This window comes from Schistocerca americana, chromosome 2 (genome assembly GCF_021461395.2).
Source record: "Schistocerca americana isolate TAMUIC-IGC-003095 chromosome 2, iqSchAmer2.1, whole genome shotgun sequence".
Classification (NCBI taxonomy): Eukaryota; Metazoa; Arthropoda; class Insecta; order Orthoptera; family Acrididae; genus Schistocerca; species Schistocerca americana.
The window spans coordinates 1084829467-1084852872 of NC_060120.1; the positions used below are offsets into that span (position 1 = coordinate 1084829467).

General features: G+C 41.8%; 1 protein-coding gene across 1 annotated transcript in view; it reads right to left on the reverse strand.

Annotated features, from left to right (window-relative positions):
• LOC124596486 (filamin-B) overlaps positions 1-23406 on the reverse strand; it is an 896651-nt gene that overhangs the window by 743504 nt on the left and 129741 nt on the right. The window contains exon 2 of the mRNA XM_047135636.1: positions 280-404. Within this exon, the coding sequence (XP_046991592.1) occupies positions 280-297 (18 nt within the window). The 5' untranslated portion in view covers positions 298-404. The remainder of the gene's footprint in view (positions 1-279; positions 405-23406) is intronic.

Genomic DNA, 23406 nt, shown 5'->3' on the forward strand with positions numbered 1-23406 from the left:
TTACACATTTATTCTAACCACACAACTTTTATGAGAATGATGTCATGTTTCTTGGAATTTATTAAAGCTATGGTGTCTGACCGTAGAAATCATTACCTGCTTTTAGATGGAAACCTACAAATTTTGCGCGCTTGACTTAACTCAAACACACAGCTGACATCAAATATCTTCATACGTGCATAATCACAGACAAAATGTCGAGTCCTGTTCAAACTATTGCGACAGTCATTAATATTTTACTAGGTACAGTTTTCTATTTATGAAATTACAAAAGCATACCTTCAACCAAGCCAGCATGAGTTTCTTTGGTGGGAATTTGGAGCGGCCAATCTGATAACGGACGATGAGTGACCATATCAATCCGAGAATCAGTTTCAGGTTTCCATTTACGATGTCAATATTCCCTGCAAAATAAAATTGTATATCAGATATCTTTTCTTGGTACACGCTTAAAAGTGAATAGACATATACTTATAATATGCTTAATAATGTAATTTCACAACATGCAATGTTACGTTGTCAACAAATTTCGTATGATGATCAATACAACAATCACAGAAATTCGTAAATTGTAAACCGCACGTTAAGTGTGATATTTTGGAGCAGTGGTGGAAACAACAAACAAGACTGCGACACACCGATGGCAGTCTGAAAGTTAACCACAGTTTTGGGGGAGTGGGCAAGATGGCACCCAGATTTATTTTATTTATTTATTTATTTATTTTTATTTACACGTCAAGTTCTGTAGGACGAAATTGAGGAGCAAATCTGCAACGTCACGGAACGTGTCAGTACACGAAATTACAACATAAAAGTAATAATAGATAAAAATAAAATGTTTATGAACCCGAAAAAAGTCAGTCCATAAGTTTAAGTAAACGCAAATAACACAACAACATGAATCAGCTTAATTTTTCAAGGAACTCTTAGACAGAATAGAAGCAGTTACCCATGAGGAAACTCTTCGATTTCTATTTGTAAGGGCGTGGATTACCGCTAAGATTTTTCAATTCTTGTGGTAGCTTATTGAAAATGGATGCAGCAGTATACTGTACACCTTTCTGCACAAGAGTTAAGTAAGTGCGATTCAAATGCAGATTATTGATCGTGACCGGGCCAAATATCTCACGAAATAAGCGTCAAACGAAAAAACTACAAAGAACGAAACTTATCTAGCTTGAAGGGGGATACCAGATGGCGCCATGGTTGGCCCGCTAGATGGCGCTGCCATAGGTCAAACGGATATCAACTGCGGTTTTTTTTAATAGGAACCCCCATTTTTATTACATATTCGTGTAGTACGTAAAGAAATATGAATGTTTTAGTTGTACCACTTTTTTCGCTTTGTGATAGATGACGCTCTAATAGTCACAAGCATATGGCTCAATTTTAGACGAACAGTTGGTAACAGGTACGTTTTTTAAATTAAAATACAGAACGTAGGTACGTCTGAACATTTCAATTCGGTTATTTCAATGTGATACATGTACCTTTGTGAACTTATCATTCCTGAGAACGCATGCTCTTACAGCGTGATTACCAGTATATACCACATTAATGCAATAAATGCTCAAAATGATGTCCCTCAACCTCAATGCATTTGGCAATACGTGTAACGACATTCCTCTCAACAACGAGTAGTTCCCGTTTTATTTATTTCCACGACGCGTTTCAGAAATAGTGTCTTGTTTCTCGACTAGGCAGTGCTACTAGTTCCTCCAAAAAAGCATGACACAACACACACACAAAGTCATACTAACTAATGTAAATCCACCCGATGATGGAGGTTTAAACCTTTGAAACGCGTCGTGGAAAGAAATAAAACGGTGACTGGTAACAGTAAACTTGTTGTTTCATTTAATGTCAATAACAGTCACGGTAAAGCCTAACCTAAAATGTCCGCATCTAAAGCGAGTAGTTCGCCTTCCGTAATGTTCGCACATGCATTGACAATGCGCTGATGAATGTTGTCAGGCGTTGTCGGTGGATCACGATAGCAAATATCCTTCAACTTTCCCAACAGAAAGAACGTAAGGTGCTTCGATGACCAATCCACCTGTCATGAAATATGCTATTCAATACCGCTTCAACCGCACGCGAGCTATGTGCCGGACATCCATCATGTTGGAAGTACATCGCCATTCTGCCATGCAGTAACATCGGTACAACATTACGTAGGAAATCAGCATACATTGCACCATTTAGATTGCCATCGATAAAATGGGGGACCATTATCCTTCCTCCCATAATGCCGCACCATACATTAACCCGCAAAGGTCGCTGATGTTCCACTTGCCGCAGCCGTCGTGGATTTTCCGTTGCCCAATAATGCATATTATGCCGGTTTACGTTACCGCTGTTGATGAATGACGCTTCGTCGCTAAATATAACGCGTACAAAAAATCTGTCATCGTTCCGTAATTTATCTTGTGCCCAGTGGCAGAACTGTACACGACGTTCAAAGTCGTCGCCATGCAATTCCTGGTGCATAGAAATATGGTACAGGTGCAATCGATGTTGATGAAGCATTCTCAACACCGACGTTCATGAGATTCCCGATTGTCGCGCAATTTGTCTGCTATTGATGTGCGGATTAGCCGCGACAGCAACTAAAACACCTACTTGGGCATCATCATTTGTTGCAGGTTGTGTTTGACGTTTCACAAGTGGCTGAACACTTCATGTTTCCTTAAATAACGTAACTATCCGGCGAACGGTCCGGACACTTGGATGATGTCGTCCAGGATACCGAGCAGCATACATAGCACACGCCTGTTGGGCATTTTGATCACAATAGCCATACATCAACACGATATCGACCTTTTCCGCAATCGGTAAACTGTCCATTTTAACACGGGTAATGTATCACGAAGCAAATACCGTCCGCACTGGGGGAATGTTACGTGGCACCACGTACTTATACGTTTGTGACTATCACAGCGCCATTTATCACAAAGCGAAAAAAGTGGTCCAGCTAAAACATTCATACTTCTTTACGTACTACAGAAGTAGGTAATAAAAAATAGGGGTTCCTATTTTAAAAAACGCAGTTGATATCCGTTTGACCTATGGCGGCGCCATCTAGCGGGCCAACCATAGCGCCGTCTGGTTTCCCCCTTCAAGCTAGACGAGTTTCGTCTTAGATTTTCGTATGATGCTTATTTCGTGAGATATTTGGCCCGGTCACTATCAATGGACCACCCTGTATGTCAGAAGTCCCAGACTAGAGAACGGGGGTCGACAAGAGATTCGTGAACTTACACCACTTATTGCCCGAACAGCCCGTTTCTGAGCCAAAAATATCATTTGAGAATGGGAAGAGTTATCCCAAAATATAATACCATATGACATAAGCGAATGAAGATAAGCAAAGTGGACTAATTTTCGTGTCGAATGATCACTCACTTCAAATACCGTTCGAATAATAAAAATGGCAGCATTAAGTCTTTGAACAAGATCATGATCGTGGGTTTTCCACGATAGTTTACTATCTATCTGAACACCCTAAATTTGAACTGTTCAGTTTCACTAATCGCATTGTCATTCCGTGAAATAAAAACGTCGGGTTTTGTTGAATTTTGTGTTAGAAACTGTAAAAACTGAGTCTTACTGTGATTTAGCGTTAGTTTATTTTCTAAAAGTTATGAACATGTCATAAACTGCGCTATTTGAAAAGTGCCAATGTTGCACAAAGCATCCCTATCTTCCTTTTTAAAAAGCGGCTTTACTACCGAGTACTTCAGTCGTTCAGGAAACTGACCATTCTTAAAGGAAAAATTACAAATATGGCTAAGTACAGGGCTAACAAGTGCAGCACAGTACTTTAATATTCTGCTAGGCACTCCATCATATCCATGAGAGTCCTTGGTCTACAATGATTTAATAATTGACTCAATCTCCCCCTTGTCTGTATCACAGAGGAGTATTTCCGACATCAATCTCAGAAAGGCATTTTCCAAGAGAGTTATATGATTCCCTGTAGAAACTAAGTTTTTGTTTAATTCACCAGGAATGCTCAGAAAATGATTCTTAAATACTTTACAGACATCTGACTTAACAGTAGCAGAAATAGTTTTACTACGAACTGACTTTATACCGTCGATCTTGTGCTCCTGACCAGACACTTCCTTCACAACTGACCACATGCTTTTAGTTTTATCCTGTGATTAGCTATTCTATTTGCGTACCATATACTCTTTGCCTTCCTAATAACATTTTAAGCACCTTACGGAACTGTTTGTAATGGACTACTGTAGCTTGATCGTGACTACCTTCTAGTATTTTGATATAATTTCTGCTTTGTTCTACATGAGATTCTTATCCCACTGCTCATCCACCCAGGCTACCTTTTACTGCTAGTACCTTGTTTAGAACGTTCTGATGGAACGCAACTTTCAAACAGCATGAGAAATGTGTTAAGGGAAGCATTATGTTTGTCATGTAGGTTATCGGCACTATAAACATCCTGCCTCTCTTGTTACTTAATGAGGTTTAAAAAACTCTCTATTGCCGTTGAATTAGCTTTCCTGCATAGTTTGTAATTATGTGAAACATTTGTTTGAGTACAAAAGCCTTTAGTGTCAAAATCAGACCATCGTGGTCTGAAAGGCCATTCACCCTTTTACGAACAGAATACCCATCTAGTAATGAAGAATGAATAAAAATATTCTCTATGGCTGTGCTACTGTTCCCTTTCACCCTGGTTGGGAAAAACACGGTCTGCATCAGATCATATGAATTTAGGAGATAAACCAACATCACATACAAAATTTATATTGAAGTCACCACATATAACTAATTTGGGTACTTACTATAAAGTGAACCAAGCTCTCTTTATCTAGCTTGAGCACAAACGCTTTGAAGTCAGAGTTAGGAGACCTATAAACAACAACAATTAGAAGTTTCGTTTCACTAAACTCAACTGCCCCTGGACACCACCTGTTCATTGCAGTGCCGTGATACGTCTACGGACTCAAATGGAATACTGTTTTTTTACGTACATGGTGTGTTATAATAATAATAAAAAAGAAATACATACACATATGAAAAACATTTAAAGGATAATAAAACTGCGTTATTAGAAATGATCGACTTGTAAAAATTTAGGGTAATCGGACGTCCTCTCTTACATTTCAATTGTAGATGCAAGCAGCCGACTTCGCGGACACCAGTGAGGGTCAAATAAATCAAGAAAATTCTCCTCACTTGGTTCCACTTCTCCTCAATAAAAAATATTTAATACTGATATCAAGTCTTCTCTTTTTTCGAAACATATGTGGTACAAAACACTCGTAGCCCGTCATACTCCGAGCAGCACATCTTAACAGAACTTGTATATACGAGAGGGTGAGAAATAAAATCATGTACAAGAAAAATGAGTGATGTTGTTTTTTTTTCATTTTTCCGCGCCTTACCGCACATTCATAATTAATTTATTTGCCGACGCTTATGGTCGATCGGTGTTTCATGTTTTGGTTTTTTAATAAATTTCCTGGGGCGATCTTTCATCATGTACCTACACAATGGCCACTCCCCCACTCCGCATAGAAATCCTTGAAAAGCAGCCAGCTAATCTGTGTCCCGATAAAGAAATCCTCTGAACTGTCAAATTATTTAAGTGGTGCTGCGATATACCAGTAATGTCAGAGTCAACATCTATAAGCAGTTCACTAACTTTATCTCTAATACCGTCCGCAGCTCGTGGTCGTGCGGTAGCGTTCTCGCTTCCCACGCCCGGGTTCGATTCCCGGCGGGGTCAGGGATTTTCTCTGCCTCGTGATGACTGGGTGTTGTGTGATGTCCTTAGGTTAGTTAGGTTTAAGTAGTTCTAAGTTCTAGGGGACTGATGACCATAGATGTTAAGTCCCATAGTGCTTAGAGCCATACCACTCATATTTTGACGAGATACTTTAATTCCTTCTCTGCTTAGATTCTTGACCTTCTCTGAAGGTGAGCCCTTAGTTAGAGGGACTTCCTTTAAGCAGGTATACCTATCAGCTGACTTCAGTCTAAAAAAGGTGCAGCTCTAACACGAACTACCACAGGAATTTTTCCATGAGTGATCCCAGCACCATCCACTACGCTGCTACCCATAAGCTTTGCCAGCCTCCCCTTCTCATACCTATTGAGGTAAGGGCCATGCCTAGTGAAACCCGATCTACTGATAGACTCAAAAGGTGCCACTGCAACGTGACCCACGCCCTCTGCCATCAGCGCCCTCCCCAGCCCCGTCGTGACGCGCAGTATTAAGACGAGGCCGATCATGACGGTGAAACACATGCACCAAGTGCACATTAGTGCCACCAGTTGGAGTAGCTATCTTTACCAGGCCATCACCTACATCACATTCCCTGTCCCCACCACGACTGTTTCTTGCTCCACCCTTCATCACCACCTCACCCTCTTTCGTAAAATTCCTACGTAACTCCCCTATGCTGTCAGTCACCTGAGCCAACCCTGCACTAGGCTTCAGAATGCAGGTGATCTGGTACTCACTCCCCAACACTTCCTGCAACTGTTGGCCCACACCTCTACCATGCGAACCAACTAGCAGCAGAACCTTCTTCTTTTTGTTAGAATTTGCAACTGACTTAGGCCTCCTAACTGCGTAGGACTGCTACATTTTTCCTACACCTACAGCTACAGGATACTCTTTTCCATTCAGCTCTGACAGTTGGTCAAATCTATTACATATACGCAAAACACAACTGTCGGAATATCTCCTCCTAGCTGCCTTCTACCCGACTGCCAGTTCCCATTCCCAGCACCCTTCACCATCTAGTTCCACTATTGGGTCTTGTAACTTCACCTGAATGGCACAGATTTTACGCTCCTGCTTCTTTATCAACTTATTTCTGCTACAGATTCTGAGTTCCCTGCATACGATCTCGCTAGAATGCACACTACTTTCACCACTGCATTCCCCCCAATGAAAATATTTTGAACATATTCCACACCGTAACGTACTACTCACAAACCTACGACAAAGCTCACATTTCTCACTCATGGTCAGTTTTTAACAGTTACTGAAAAAACTAAATGTCTACATTACTTAAGTTCAATTACAACAGGAGACCTATTTAAAGAATAGTAGTCTCGAAATTCTCTCTTTACTAAGCAACAACTTTTATTACTGTTGTTGTTGCTGTTGTCTTAAGTCCTGAGACTGGTTTGATGCAGCTCTCCATGCTACCCTATCCTGTGCAAGCTTCTTCATATCCCAGTACCTACTGCAACCTACATCCTTCTGAATCTGCTTAGTCTATTCATCCCTTTGTCTCCCTCTACGATTTTTACCCTCCACGCTGCCCTCCAATGCTAAATTTGTGATCCCTTGATGCCTCAGAACATGTCCTACCAACCGATCCCTTCTTCTCGTCAAGTTGTGCCACAAACTTCTCTTCTCCCCAGTTCTATTCAATACCTCCTCATTAGTTATGTGATCTACCCATCTAATCTTCAGCATTCTTCTGTAGCACCACATTTCGAAAGCTTCTATTCTCTTCTTGTCTAAACTGTTTATCGTCCATGTTTCACTTCCATACATGGCTACACTCCATACAAATACTTTCAGAAAACGAATTCCCGACGCTTAAATCTATACTCGATGTTAACAAATTTCTCTTCTTCAGAAACGCTTTCCTTGCCATTGCCAGTCTACATTTTATATCTTCTCTACGTCGACCACCATCAGTTATTTTGCTCCCCAAATAGCAAAACTCCTTTACTACTTTAAGTGTCTCATTTCCTAATTTAATTCCCTCAGCATCACCCGACTTAATTCGACTACATTCTATTATCCTCGTTTTGCTTTTTTTGATGTTCATCTTATATCCTCCTTTCAAGACATTGTCCATTCCGTTCAACTGCTCTTCCAAGTCCTTTGCTCTCTCTGACAGAATTACAATGTCATCGGCGAACCTCAAAGTTTTTATTTCTTCTCCATGGATTTTAATACCTACTCCGAATTTTTCTTTTGTTTCCTTTACTGCTTGCTCAATATACAGATTGAATAACATCGGGGAGAGGCTACAACCCTGTCTCACTCCCTTCCCAACCACTGCTTCCCTTGCATGTCCCTCGACTCTTATAACTGCCAGCTGGTTTCTGTACAAATTGTAAATAGCCTTTCGCTCCCTGTATTTTACCCCTGCCACCTTTAGAATTTGAAATAGAGTATTCCAGTCAACATTGTCGAAAGCTTTCTCTAAGTCTACAAATGCTAGAAACGTAGGTTTGCCCTTCCCTTAATCTTTCTTCTAAGATAAGTCGAAAGGTCAGTAGTGCCTCACGTGTTCCAACATTTCTACGGAATCCAAACTGATCATTCCCAAGGTCGGCTTCTACCAGTTTTTCCATTCGTCTGTAAAGAATTTGCGTTAGTATTTTGCAGCTGTGGCTTATTAAACTGATTGTTCGGTAATTTTCACATCTGTCAACACCTGCTTTCTTTGGGATTGGAATTATTATATTCTTCTTGAAGTCTGAGGGTATTTCGCCTGTCTCATACATCTTGCTCACTAGATGGTAGAGTTTTGTCAGGACTGGCTCTCCCATGGCTGTCAATAGTTCTAATGGAATGTTGTCTACTCCCGCGGCCTTGTTTCGACTCAGGTCTTTCAGTGCTCTGTCAAACTCTTCACGCAGTATCGTATCTCCCATTTCATCTTCATCTACACTCTCTTCGATTTCTATTATATTGTCCTCAAGTACATTGCCCTTGTATAGACCCTCTATATACTCCTACCACCTTTCTGCTTTCCCTTCTTTGGTTAGGACTGGGTTTCCATCTGAGCTCTTGATATTCATACAAGTGGTTCTCTTTTCTCCAAAGGTCTCTTTAATTTTCCTGTAGGCAGTATCTATCTTACCCCTAGTGAGATAAGCCTCCACATCCTGACGTTTGTCCTCTAGCCATCCCTGCTTAGCCATTTTGCACTTGCTGTCAATCTCGTTTTTGAGAGGTTTGTATTCCTTTTTTCCTGCTTCATTTACTGGGTTTTTATGTTTCCTCCTTTCATCAATTAAATTCAATATTTCTTCTGTTACCCAAGGATTTCTACTAGCCCTCGTCTTTTTATCTACTTGATCCTCTGCTGCCTTCACTACTTCATCCCTCAGAGTTACCCATTCTCCTTCTACTGTACTTCTTTCCCCCACTGCTGTCAGTTGTTCCCTTATGCTCTCCCTGAAACTTTGGACAACCTCTGGTTTAGTCAGTTTATCCAGGTCACATCTCCTTAAATTCCCACCTTTTTGCAGTTTCTTCAATTTTAATCTGCAGTTCATAACCATAACTTTTATTACTACTACTACTAAACCACGACTAATACGAATACCACCAAAACTTCACAAAAACTTCCAAAAATTCAAGCCGCCACTGGAACTCTCAGCGAAATTAAAACAGTGAATGAAAATTTTGCTAAAATATTTCACTACACACAATAAGAAACGTCAACTGAAAACAACCACATGAAATTTGCTGAACGACTTCAACGCATAGACAACTCTAAAAAACTCAGTAGGCGAAGGTTTGCAAAAGTTTATTAAACCGTTATTTCAGCACAAACGGCACGAGGCAGCGTTGAAAACTACTAAATTTGATAACTGTATAACAGTGTACAAGCAACTTTATCAGAACTTAATTCAAAAACCGCTGCAGCTGGAACTGCACGTTGCGGAATGTAAACAGACTGCTCATATTTGGATGAACGGTTGAAAACTACTAAATTAAATATAAATATTCGAATACAGTGCAGAAACCACTTTGACAGTACTTTACAGCCGCTACAACTGTAGCTGCACCCCTCGAGATGTAAATATACCCTCGTGTCAACAAACATGACCTATCACTTTGAAGGTCACCGCCCATTCCTCCCACAATGAAAGAGTCCATTGATCTACTACAGTACGGAGTACGTCACTTGGTCTTGGCTCCAAAACATGGACTTGTACACTTTCTAATGAAAAGAACGGCATCATGTTATACTTGCGCGAGTGGGATTTATTACCCTAATATGAATAAGCTGTGTCCTTTCAAGTTTCCGCTCTCCAGCAAATTCGAAAGGGGCGTTATTTTAGGTCACACCCACACGACATCACAAAATTAAGCTGATAACCTGTGCTTCAGCGATATTCCCCAGCACTGTGATAGGCATAGGGCAGATACACACTTCATTAAAAAAAAATGCCATGTGGGATCCCAGGGTCGCGCGTGCCACAGCTGCGCTCCTTCCAGGCTTGGCTACGTGTTTGCTGGTCAAGCCCTGGCCACAAGTGGGCTGCACAGTGCAGCAGACCTCAGTCAAGTACCAGGCCGCGGCAGCGGCGCGCCCTGCACACTTCCATACAACTTGTCTCTTAGTCGCGGATATTTCCAGGAATCGAACGTGACTAATATTGCATCATCCTGACACATTTTCTCCATTGCAAGACCTGTACAGAAATCACTTTTATGCTGCTGTGCAAGGTCCTAAAAATCTCGTCATTTTCCGATAATAGACCGGTTGAGGCGATCATGCGCCACGCCATGCACCTATCCTTTTATAAGCAAAATTATTTTAAACCAAAACTTTACATGATCATTCGATAAAGTGGTCCCAAATTGTGCCAGAAAACAAATATTCAGGTGAAAAAGTTTATTAATTTTTGCATATACATTTACACACAAAGAACAACTCATTCTTTAGTCATGAACGTATGTTCCATGTTTGCAACTAAATGAAATGCAGTCTTTTTTTCACATACGTTATTATGTAGCAATCACAAATATGTTACTATATTGCGTCGTCCCGTGTTTTTCTCTTGCTTTGCAGATCTGAAATAACTTTTCTAGCGTTAAATTATCGCTTGGTGTTAGTTACGATTTCCAACGCCGCTAGTTCATCTGTTTGGTTTTGTTATGTTCATTCGCCCCTAATGCTCCAGATAGCCAGTTTCCAGCATCACTTAACTTTCGCTTTCCACTGTGTGTGTGTGTGTGTGTGTGTGTCTGTGTGTGTGTGTGTGTGTGAGAGAGAGAGAGAGAGAGAGAGACGGCAGTTTTACTAATTATTTATTCTGGTTAAGTTTCACACATCCAATTGTTATTGTTTTAGTGGCTAATAAAATGGTCAGTGAGTTACTGCGTATATTGATTTGGCCGTTAAATAGTTTCCTTTTCATTGCAAGGCCTCTTTATATACAAAAGTTTTCCTGTAATGTCAGGCGCTTTTTGCAATTGTTGACTAATAATTTGCATGTCCTGTTCCATGTGAGATGGTTCATGTCCATGTTTTAATAGGTGTTCAGCAAAGGTTGAGTGGCTACTTTCATACTTCCAGCTTCTTATATCTTCTTTATGCTCAGTTTTGAAATTCCTGCCTGTCGTCCCCAGATACACTGAGTCACATTCTTGGCATTCTAACTGGTATTTATATTGTTTGTTTACTGTTGTTTCTAAATGTGACTGGAGTGTGTTTCTTCTACTGTAGGTAATGTGTAACCCTGTTTCTATAGTATATTTGCTACTGTGTGGTTACTTGTGTTTGCATGTTACAAGTGTACCATTTCTTTCTGTTAGTGACATCATCTGCATCTACAATCATACTCGCACAAGCCACCGGACGGTGCGTGGACGAGGGTACTTTGAGTACTTCTATCGGTTCTCCCTTCTATTCCAGTCTCGTATTGTTCCTGGAAAGAAAGATTGTAGGTATGCCTCTGTGTGAGCTCTAATCTCTCTGATTTTATCCTCAAGGTCTCTTCGCCGTGAGATACACGTAGGAGGGAGCAATATACTGCTTGACTCCTCGGTGAAGGTATGTTCTCGAAACTTCAACAAAAGCCGGTACCGAGCTACTGAGCGTCTCTCTTGCGGAGTCTTCCACTGGAGTTTATCTATCATCTCCGTAACGCTTTCGCGATTACTAAATGATCCTGTAACGAAGCGCGCCGCTCTCCGTTGGATCTGCTCTATCTCTTCTATCAACCCTATCTGGTACGGATCCCACACTGCTGAGCAGTATTCAAGCAGTGGGCGGACAAGCGTACTGTAACCTACTTCCTTTGTTTTCGGATTGCATTTCCTTGGGATTCTTCCAATGAATGTCAGTATGGCATCTGCTTTACCGACGATTAATTTTATACGGTCATTCCATTTCAAATCACTCCTAATGCCTACTCCGAGATAATTTATGGAATTAACTGCTTCCAGTTGCTGACCTGCTATATTGTAGCTAAATGATAAAGGATCTTTCTTTCTATGTATTCGCAGCACATTACACTTGTCTACATTGAGAGTCAATTGCCATTCCTTGCACCATGCGTCAATTCGGTGCAGATCCTCCTGCATTTCAGTACAATTTTCCATTATTACAACCTCTCGATATACTACAGCATCATCCGCAAAAAGCCTCAGTGAACTTCCGATGTTATCCACAAGGTCATTTGTATATATTGTGAATAGCAACGGTCCTACGACACTCCCCTGCGGCACACCTGAAATCGCTCTTATTTCGGAAGACTTCTCTCCACTGAGAATGACATGCTGCGTTCTGTTATCTAGGAACTCTTCAATCCAATCACACAATTGGTCTGATAGTCCATATGCTCTTACTTTGTTCATCAAACGACTGTGGGGAATTGTATCAAACGCCTTGCGGAAGTCAAGAAACACGGAATCTACCTGGGAACCCGTGTATATGGCCCTTTGGGTCTCGTGGACGAATAGCGCGAGCTGGATTTCACACGATCGTCTTTTTCGAAACCCATGCTGATTCCTACAGAGTAGATTTTTAGTCTCCAGAAAAGTCATTATATTCGAACATAATACGTGCTCCAAAATTCTAAAACTGATAGACGTTAGAGATATAGGTCTATAGTTCTGCACATCTGTTCGACGTGTCCTTCTTGAAAACGGGGATGACCTGTGCCGTTTTCTAATCCTTTGGAACGCTACGCTCTTCTAGAGTCCTACGGTACACCGCTGGAAGATGGGGGGCAAGTTCCTTCGCGTACTCTGTGTAAAATCGAACTAGTATCCCATCAGGTCCAGCGGCCTTTCCTCTTTTGAGCGATTTTAATTGTTTTTCTATCTCTCTGTCACCTATTTCGATATCTACCATTTTGTCATCTATGCGACAACGTAGAGAAGGAACTACAGTACAGTCTTCGTCTGTGAAACAGATTTGGAAAAAGACATTTAGTATTTCGGCCTTTAGTCTGTCGTCCTCTGTTTCAGTACCATTTTGGTCACAGAGTATCTGGACATTTTGTTTTGATCCACCTACCGCTTTGACCAAAATTTCTTAGGATTTTCTACCAAGTCAGTACATACAACGTTACTTTCGAATTCATTGAACGCCTCTCACATAGCCCTCCTCGCACTACATTTCGCTTCGCGTAATTTTTGTTTGTCTGCAAGGCTTTGGCTATGTTTATGTTTGCTGTGAAGTTCCCTTTGCTTCTCCAGCAGTTTTCTAACTCGTTTGTTGTACCACGGTGGCTCTTTTCCATCTCTTACGATCTTGCTTAGCACATACTCTTCTAATGCACATTGTACGATGGTTTTGAACATTGTCCACTGATCCTCAAGACTATCTGTACTTGAGATAAAACTTTTGTATTGAGCCGTCAAGTACTTTGAAATCTGCTTTTTGTCACTTTTGCTAAACAGAAAAATCTTCCTACCTTTTTTAATATTTCTATTTGCAGCTGAAATTATCGATGCAGTAACCGCTTTATGATCGCTGATTCCCTGTTCTGCGTTAACTGTTTCAAATAGTTCGGGTCTGTTTGTCACCAGAAGGTCTAATATGTTATCGCCACGAGTCGGTTCTCTGTTCAACTGACCAAGGTAGTTTTCAGATAATGTACTTAAAAAAATTTCACTGGATTCTTTGTCCCTGCCACCCGTTATAAACGTTTGAGTCTCCCAGTCTATATAGTGTTACTGTTTTAGACTTCTGCGTCCGCTATAGTACTTGTGGAGTTCTGTGGTGTTTGCGTTGTCCACTCGGTTTTCCTTATCTTTAGGTGTGTTTTGATTTTGTGGTTGAGTCTTTGTACTACATCTGCGTCTACAACTACATAGATGCTCCGCAAACCACAGTACGGTGCATGGCGGGGAGCACTACTAGTAATTTCTTTTCCCATTCCACTCGCAAACGGAGCGAGGGAAAAATCGACTGCCTAAATGCCTCCGCTCAAAAATGTTTGTGAATTCCTAAGGGACCGAACTGCTGAGGTCATCGGTCGCTAACTTACACACTACTTACACAAACTTACGCTGAGAACAACACACACACCCGTGCCCGAGGGAGGACTCGAACCTCCGGCGGGAGCGGCCGCGCAATCACTGTGTGGCGCCTCCAACCGCGCGGCTTATGCCTCCGTATGAGCCCTCATTTCTCGTATCTTAACTTCGTGGTTATTACGCGCAACGTGTGCTGGTGGCTGTAGAATCGTTCGGTTGTCAGTTTCAAATGCCGGTTTTCTAAAGTTTCTCAATATTGTTCTTCGAAAAGAACGTCGCCTTCCTTCCAGGACTTCCCATTTTAGATCCCAAAGCATCCCCATAATATTTACGTGTTGTTCGAACGTACCGGTTACAAATGTAACAGCTCGTCTCTGAATTTCTTCGAAGTCTTCCTGTAATGCGATCTGACACGGGTCCCAAACACTCGAACAGTACTCAAGAGTAGGTCGCACCAGCGTCCTGTCTCCCTTGCAGATGAACCACACTTTCGCAAAATTCTCCCCATCACAGTCCTCCCACGCTCGTTCCACTTCACATCGCTGTGCAGCGTTACGCCCAGACATTTGATCGACGTGACTGTGTCAACCAGACACTGCTAATGCTGTACCTGGACACTATGGGTTCGTTTCTCCCACTCACCCACATTAATTTGCGTTTTTTCCACATTTGAGCTAGCTGCCATTCATCACACCAATTAGAATTTTTGCCAAGCAACTCTGTATCCTCCCATTGTCACTCATCTCGACCCCTTACCGTACACCGCAGCAAACGACCGCGCGCCGCTGCCCACCGTGTCCGCCTAATCGTTTATGTATACAGAGGATAACAGCGGTCCTCCCATACTTTCCTGGACCACTCCTGCAATGGGGCACAGTGTCAACTCATTTCCGGAAATCTATAAAAATGGTATCAGCCTTTTCCCCTTGATCCATGGTTCCCAATATATCATGTGAGAAAAGGGAAATTGAGTTCCACACAAACGATGCTTTCTAAAACGATTCTGATTCGTGGAAATAAGCTTCTCAAGAAGAAAATTTATTATATTCGAACTGAGAATAACTTCAAGGAGTCTGCAACAATCCGAAGTTAAGGATATTGGTCTGCAATTTTGCGGGTGCGTTATTTTACCCTTTTTGTATACAGGAGTCATCTGCGCTTTTTTCTACGCGCTTGGGACTTGGTGCTGGGCGAGAGATTCGCGATAAATGTAGGTAAAGGACCAGTGTCGTAGAGTACTCTTTGTAAAACCGAATTGGGATATAATCCGGACCTAGTGACTTATTTGCTTTCAAATCTATCAGTTATGCCCGATGGTCAAATGACATCTTTGTACTGTTCTCCTGCGTGAATGATTTCTTGAACGCGAAATGCTAAACATCAGCTTTCGTTTTGCTATTCAACCCATGAACCATGCATGGACCTTGCCGTTGGTGGGGAGGCTTGCGTGCCTCAGCGATACAGATAGCCGTACCGGTGGGGGGGGGGGGGGGGGGGGTATCTGTCGAGAGGCCAGACAAACGCGTGGTTCCTGAAGAGGGGCAGCAGCCTTTTCAGTAGTTGCAGGGGCAACAGTCTGGATGATTGACTGATCTGGCCTTGTAACAATAACCAAAACGGCCTTGCTGTGCTGGTACTGCGAACGGCTGAAAGCAAGGGGAAACTACAGCCATAATTTTTCCCGAGGGCATGCAGCCTTACTGTATGATTAAATGATGATGGCGTCCTCTTGGGTAAAATATTCCGGAGGTAAAATTGTCCCCCATTCGGATCTCCGGACGGGGACTACTCAAGAGGACGTCGTTATCAGGAGAAAGAAAACTAGCGTTCTACGGATCAGAGCGTGGAATGTCAGATCCCTTAATCGGGCAGGTAGGTTAGAAAATTTAAAAAGGGAAATGGATAGGTTAAAGCTAGATATAGTGGGAATTAGTGAAATTCGGTGGCAGGAGGAACAATACTTTTGGTCAGGCAAATACAGGGTTATAAATACAAAATCAAATAGGGGTAATGCAGGAGTAGGTTTTATAATGAATAAAAAAATAGGAGTGCGGGTAAGCTACTACAAACAGCATACAGAACGCATTATTGTGGCCAAGGTAGACACGAAGCCCATGGCTACTACAGTAGTACAAGTTTATATGCCAACTAGCTCTGCAGATGACGAAGAAATTGAAGAAATGTATGTTGAAATAAAAGAAATTATTCAGATAGTGAAGGGAGACGAAAATTTAATAGTCACGGGTGACTGGAATTCGGTAGTCGGAAAAGGGAGAGAAGGAAACGTAGTAGGTGAATATGAATGGGGGGGGGGGGGGGGGGGGGAGGGGGGGCAGAAATGAAAGAGGAAGCCGCCTGGTGGAATTTTGCACAGAGGACAACTTAATCATAGCTAACACTTGATTCAAGAATCATAAAAGAAGGTTGTATACATGGAAGAAGCCTGCAGATATGACAGGTTTCAGATAGATTATATAATGGTAAGACACAGATTTAGGAACCAGGTTTTAAATTATAAGACATTTCCAGGGGCAGATGTGGACTCTGACCACAATCTATTGGTTATGAACTGTAGATTAAAACTGAAGAAACTGCAAAAAGGTGGGAATTTAAGGAGATGGGACCTCGATAAACTGAAAGAGACAGAGGTTGTACAGAGTTTGAGAGAGAGTATAAGGGAAGAATTGACTGGAATGGCGGAAAGAAATACAGTAGAAGAAGAACGGGTAACTTTGAGGGATGAAGTAGTGAAGGCAGCAGAGGATAAAGTAGGTAAAAAGACGAGGGCTACTAGAAATCCTTGGTAACATAAGAAATATTGAACTTAATTGATGAAAGGAGAAAATATAAAAATGCAATAAATGAAGCAGGCAAAAAGGAATACAAACGTCTCAAAAATGAGATCGACACGACGTGCAAAATGGCTAAGCAGGGAAGGCTAGAGGACAAATGTAAGGATGTAGAGGCTTATCTCTCCCAGGGTAAGATTGATACTGCCTACAGGGAAATTAAAGAGACCTTTGGAGAAAAGAGAACCACTTGTATGAATATTAAGTGCTCAGATGGAAACCCAGTTATAAGCAAAGAAGGGAAAGCAGAAAGGTGGAAGGAGTATATAGAGGGGCTATACAAGGGCGATGTACTTGAGGACAATAACTTGGAAATGGAAGAGGATGTAGATGAAGCTGAAATGGGAGATATGATACCGCGTGAAGAGTTTGACAGAGCACTGAAAGACCTGAGTCGAAACAAGGCCCCGGGAGTAGACAACATTCCATTAGAATTACTGACGGCCTTGGGAGAGCCAGTCCTGACAAAACTCTACCGTATGGTGAGCAAAATATATGAGTTAGGCGAAATACCCTCAGACTTCATGAAGAATATAATAATTCCAATCCCAAAGAAAGCAGGTGTTGACAGATGTGAAAATTACCGAACTATCAGTTTAATAAGTCACAGCTGCAAAATACTAACGCGAATTCTTTACAGACGATTGGAAAAACTGGTAGAAGCCGACCTTGGGGAAGAGCAGTTTGGATTCCGTAGAAATATTGGAACACGTGAGGCAATACTGACCCTACGACTTACCTAGGCTAGGCGCAAATTGAGACGCGTATAGCACGTGTGACGTGACAGGACACTACAGCGCGACAACGCACGTGCGGCACGAGTGGCGCGGGTCCAGCGCATATTGCGACGCGTACACCATACTTCGCACGCGCCGACTGGCGACGCTCTGCACTGACATAACCGAAGCGCGCGCAACCTGTTAACTTTTTCAAACGATTTTACAGAAACTATTCTCTGAAAATATATGATTTTTGCCTTACGTGTAGCGTTATATGTCAGCTTCGTGCCCGTCACCTCGCTAATGACAATTCTTATTGTTATGTACACATTTTAGTGAGACACTACGCAAAACTCAAAAAGTTTGCAAAGAAAATTAGGGGTCGCTGTGATATTGCGTTTGGTGCGATTTACACCATATGTTGCTGCGTATGAAATTTAGCTAACATGCTGAATTTTTGTTTGGACTTGGGAGGAGGTCTCTATCTGCCTCCGATCTCGAGAAAATGGATCCTATGAAGCGCGCTCACTTCCGATCTCACGCCCGCGAGAATGAAATACTCGTAACATCTCTCATATCTCCTAAACCGCTCGAGACACCGACACGAAAGTTTGGCGAATGATAGCACACAAGGAGGAGAGTGTTTTGTCAATTCTTAAAGACACGGAACTTTCTTGTCTATGGCGGTATATCAGTACTTCCCTTTTTTTAATTTCACTCCAGTGGCTGTAATTTTTTAAGAGTTATCGACAGCTAGCGAAACAAGACCTTCCTAGTATGAAAATAAACATGAAACTTCTTCTTTTATGTTACTGCAAACCGACACTATGAGGGTTTTAGTAAGCTATTGAGCTCTGTGATTGCCAATTACATGTTTAATGAGGCACTCCGTGTTTCAGAATTCTGTCGCAATAGCTGCTGTGAGATGAGTTTGGCAAATTACACTGTGACAAAGGAAGTACAATTAAACCAGTCATTCTGTTGGAATTTTGGTGGAATCCCCGTAACCCATCGTATTTTTAACACTAAGCGACTGGAATGGAAACTTACCAAAGTATTTTAGTCGTTCTCTTGATCTGAGCAGTATTAAAATGACGAGCGTTCCTTCAGGCGGAATGATAGGCACATGCCAGATACTGGTTACTCACCTACGGCTTGCCAAACTGACAACGCGTGATCGCGAATAAAATAGTTGTTATTCAGAAAATTAAACAATTGATCTCTCGCTCAACACAATGGTCAGTGTATTGTCAGCAGCGGAGGATAATGAGCGCGACAGGAATGCACAAGCTAGCCATGTGTGCCTTGTGAGCTGAGTTCGAAAAACATTCTCATGAAAGAAGATCTGCCTTTGTCAGCAGTATTAGATATTTCTAATCATGACACTCTTTTAGGATATTCCTACTTTCGTAATAATACCGACCATTTTCTTAGTTTGTGAGCCTGTTGTATAGTTAGTTCATTAATGCTGATAATGTGTTAGCAACAATTGAAATGCTTTTTCACATCACAGAGAACCAATTAAAATATTGTTATTTGTGACTGCTTTTCGACTGTTTCTGGCTTGCAGTGGAAATGTAATGTTCACATATATGTAGTACAGTGTGTCGTATTACATTATTACATACATATCAGAGTAATCACAGTGAAACTTCTATACTTCAGATCTTGGACGCTTTTTACCAGGAGCACAAAGGGATCACACCTGTGGAGATTATCCCTTTCTAAATTTTTGTAACAGATCGTACAGATACGCCAGCATACTAGGCAGCGAGAAGATAACCTTGTATTACTTTCCTACCTTGATTCTTAATCACATGATTTTATAATATTCCTTGCTTCCTTATTCACTACCCTCTGTCCCTTCTTGCGATCTGAAAACATCGCGGAGGCATATGATACAATTCCAGCGGCCAATGTCTCATCAGTTACTGAGGTATGCATTTTTCTTGACAGAAGAAAAACAAAACAAAACAAAACAAAACAAAACTATACAGACATAAATAACAGAAAAGTATAATGTACTAACGAAGAAAGATGGAGCGTTTAAATGGCGAAAAACGAAACACTACCCAAAGGCAATGAGATTTAGTACACAGTAAGGCAAAATTTATCGTATGGGCAACACTACCACTGCTCATATGCGCCGTTCCGATGTGAGCATGTGGCCGGGCTTCTTTTCCGCTCCCCGCCTCAAATTCCCACGGTGCTAGCGAGGCACGCTCGACGCGCGCCGCGAGAAACTGTGCCTCAACCACAACGCCGCGCGACCTGGCGCAGGCGCGTGTCGCGTCCCAGTCGCGTCGCGTCGCTATTTGCGCGGTCCTATTTGAACCTGTGATGTTACAAAAACGCGCGCTGCGCTGTGTCGCGGTATACGCGTCTCAATTTGCGCCTAGCCTTAGAAGCTAGATTAAGGAAAGGCAAATCTACGTTTCTAGCATTTGTAGACTTAGAGAAAGCTTTTGTCAATGTTGACTGGAATACTCTCTTTCAAATTCTAAAGGTGGCAGGGGTAAAATACAAGGAGCGAAAGGCTATTTACAATTTGTACAGAAACCAGATGGCAGTTATAAGAGTCGAGGGGCATGAAAGGGAAGCAGTGGTTGGGAAGGGAGTGAGACAGGGTTGTAGCCTCTCCCCGATGTTATTCAATCTGTATATTGAGCAAGCAGTAAAGGAAACAAAAGAAAAATTCGGAGTAGGTATTGAAATCCATGGAGAAGAAATAAAAACTTTGAGGTTCGCCGATGACATTGTAATTCTGTCAGAGACAGCAAAGGACTTGGAAGAGCAGTTGAACGGAATGGACAATGTCTTGAAAGGAGGATATAACATGAACATCAACAAAAGCAAAACGAGGATAATGGAATGTAGTCGAATTAAGTCGGGTGATGCTGAGGGAATTAGATTAGGAAATGAGACACAAAGTAGTAAAGGAGTTTTGGTATTTGGGGAGCAAAATAACTGATGATGGTCGAAGTTGAGAAGATATAAAATGTAGACTGCAATGGCAAGGAAAGCGTTTCTGAAGAAGAGAAATTTGTTAACATCGAGTATAGATTTAAGTGTCAGGAAGTCGTTTCTGAAAGTATTTGTATGGAGTGTAGCCATGTATGGAAGTGAAACATGGATGATGAACAGTTTGGACAGGAAGAGAATAGAAGCTTTCGAAATGTGGTGCTACAGAAGAATGCTGAAGATTAGATGGGTAGATCACATAACTAATGAGGAGGTATTGAATAGAACTGGGGAGAAGAGAAGTTTGTGGCACAACTTGACTAGAAGAAGGGGTCGCTTGGTAGGACATGTTCTGAGGTTGATGCCAACTTAGTATTGGAGGGCAGCGTGGAAGGTAAAAATCGTATAGGGAGACCAAGAGATGAATACACTAAGCAGATTCAGAAGGATGTAGGTTGCAGTAGTTAAAGGGAGATGAAGAAGCTTGCACTGGATAGAGTAGCATGGAGAGCTGCATCAAACCAGTCTCAGGACTGATGACCGCAACAACAACAACAACAACAACAATTCAACTGCTACACCAGACTGGTCAACAAGGGACTGAATGGATTATCGATTTTGCATACGACCAGAATTTTCTGGGGTTGTGTGCCAGATCTTTTGCTATGTTATGACAGTGGTAGTAGTTGTATGCTTCGCGCACAGATCTTTCCACAGACGCACGCATCTCTACTGACCTTCGCTTGTCGTCATATGTGCGTTCTCTTTTGAACCAACAGTGCAACAGCCCCTGCTTCCTCAACATTTTCCGAATTTTGCTATTACACGATGGTGAGTCTATTCCATCCTTAATATGCTTTTCTGCTTACTAGGCCCTTACCTCTCCGGATCACGATTTACAGCCTACTTGAACGTTGCCCATAATTCCCCTGTGTCCATCATACAGGAACTAAGTAACGTCAGTTCACTCTCTAAGTGAGATGCTAACAACTGTGTCTAGCTTAAACACTCTTATAGCCTTTTTGACTGATTTATTAAGTTCCGTAATCATAATTGATACAATGACATCATGATTGCTAATCTCCGTTTCTATACTGACATTGTCGATAAGGTCCGGCATAATAGTAGCTAAAACGTCTAAGATATTTAGATATTTCATTTGCCTGCTACTACCGAACTACCTGCTCAAGACAGTTTTCAGAAAACGTTCTCAAAAGTATTTCACACGACTGCCAGTACCCCCCCCCCCCCCCCCCCCCCCCCGGCAATGAACCCATAGACATCCCAGTCTATCTACATCTACACCTGTACTCTGCAAACCATCTTGATAAGCACAGCAGAGGGTAAGTCCCATTGCATCAGTAGTTAGGGTTTCTTCCTGTTCCATTCACGTATGGAGCGCGAGAAGAATGACTGTTCGAATGCCTCTGTGCGTGCAGTAATTATTCTGATCTTATCCTCACGATCCTTATGTGAGTGATACGTAGGAGGTATATTCCTAGAGTAATCATTTACAGTTGGTTTTTTAAACTTTGTTAACAAACTATCTCGGATAGTTTACGTCTGTCTTCTAGAGTCTTCCAGTTCAGTTCCTTCACTATTTCTGTGACACTATCCCACGTATTATACAAATCTGTGACCATTCGCGCTGCCCTTCTCTGTATACATTCCGTGTCTCTTGTTAGTCCTATCCGGTACGGGTCCAACACGCTTGAACAATACTCTAGGACCTATCGCACGAGTGAGTTGTAAGCAATCTTTTGTCGATTGATTGCACTTCCCAAGTATTGTACCAACAGACCGAAGTCTACCTCCTGCTTTACCCACGACTGAACCTACGTGATGATTCCATTTCATATGCCTACGAAGTATTACACCCAGGTATTTGTATGAGTTGGCCGATTCCAACGGTGACTCACTGATATTATAGTCATTGGATACTACGGTTTTTTTTCCGTTTTGTGAAGTGCAAAATTTTACCTTTATGAACATTTAAAGCAAGTTGCCAATCTGCGCACCACTTTGAAATTTTATCAAAACCTGACTGAATATTTATGCAGCTTCTTTTGACTGAATATTTATGCAGCTTCTTTCGCGTAGTACTTCATCGTAAATAACAGCATCATCTGCAAAAAGCCTGATTTTACTATTAATATTGTCTGCAATGTCATTAGTATACACCATGAACAGCAAGGGTCTCAACACACTTCCCTGGGGCACACCGAAGTTACTTCTACATCTGGCGATGACTCACTATCCAAGATCACATGCTGTGTCCTCCTTGCCAGAAAGCCCTCAGTCCCGTCACAAATTTCACTTGATACTCCATATGATCGTACTTTTCACAATAAGCGTAAATGTGGTACTGAGTCAAATGATTTTCGGAAATAAAACTTCCAGTATACCATGTGAGAAAAATGCGAGTTGGGTTTCACATATCGATGTTTTGGTATCCATGCTGGTTAACAACGTGGAGGTCATTCTGTTAAAGATAGATCATTATGTCTGAGCTCTGAATATGTTCAAAGATTCTACAACAAACCGATGTCAAGGATACTGGGCAGTTGTGTTGTGGATCACTTCTACTATCTGCTTGTAGACGGATGTGACATGTGCTTTTTTCCAAGAAGTGGGCACGGTTTCT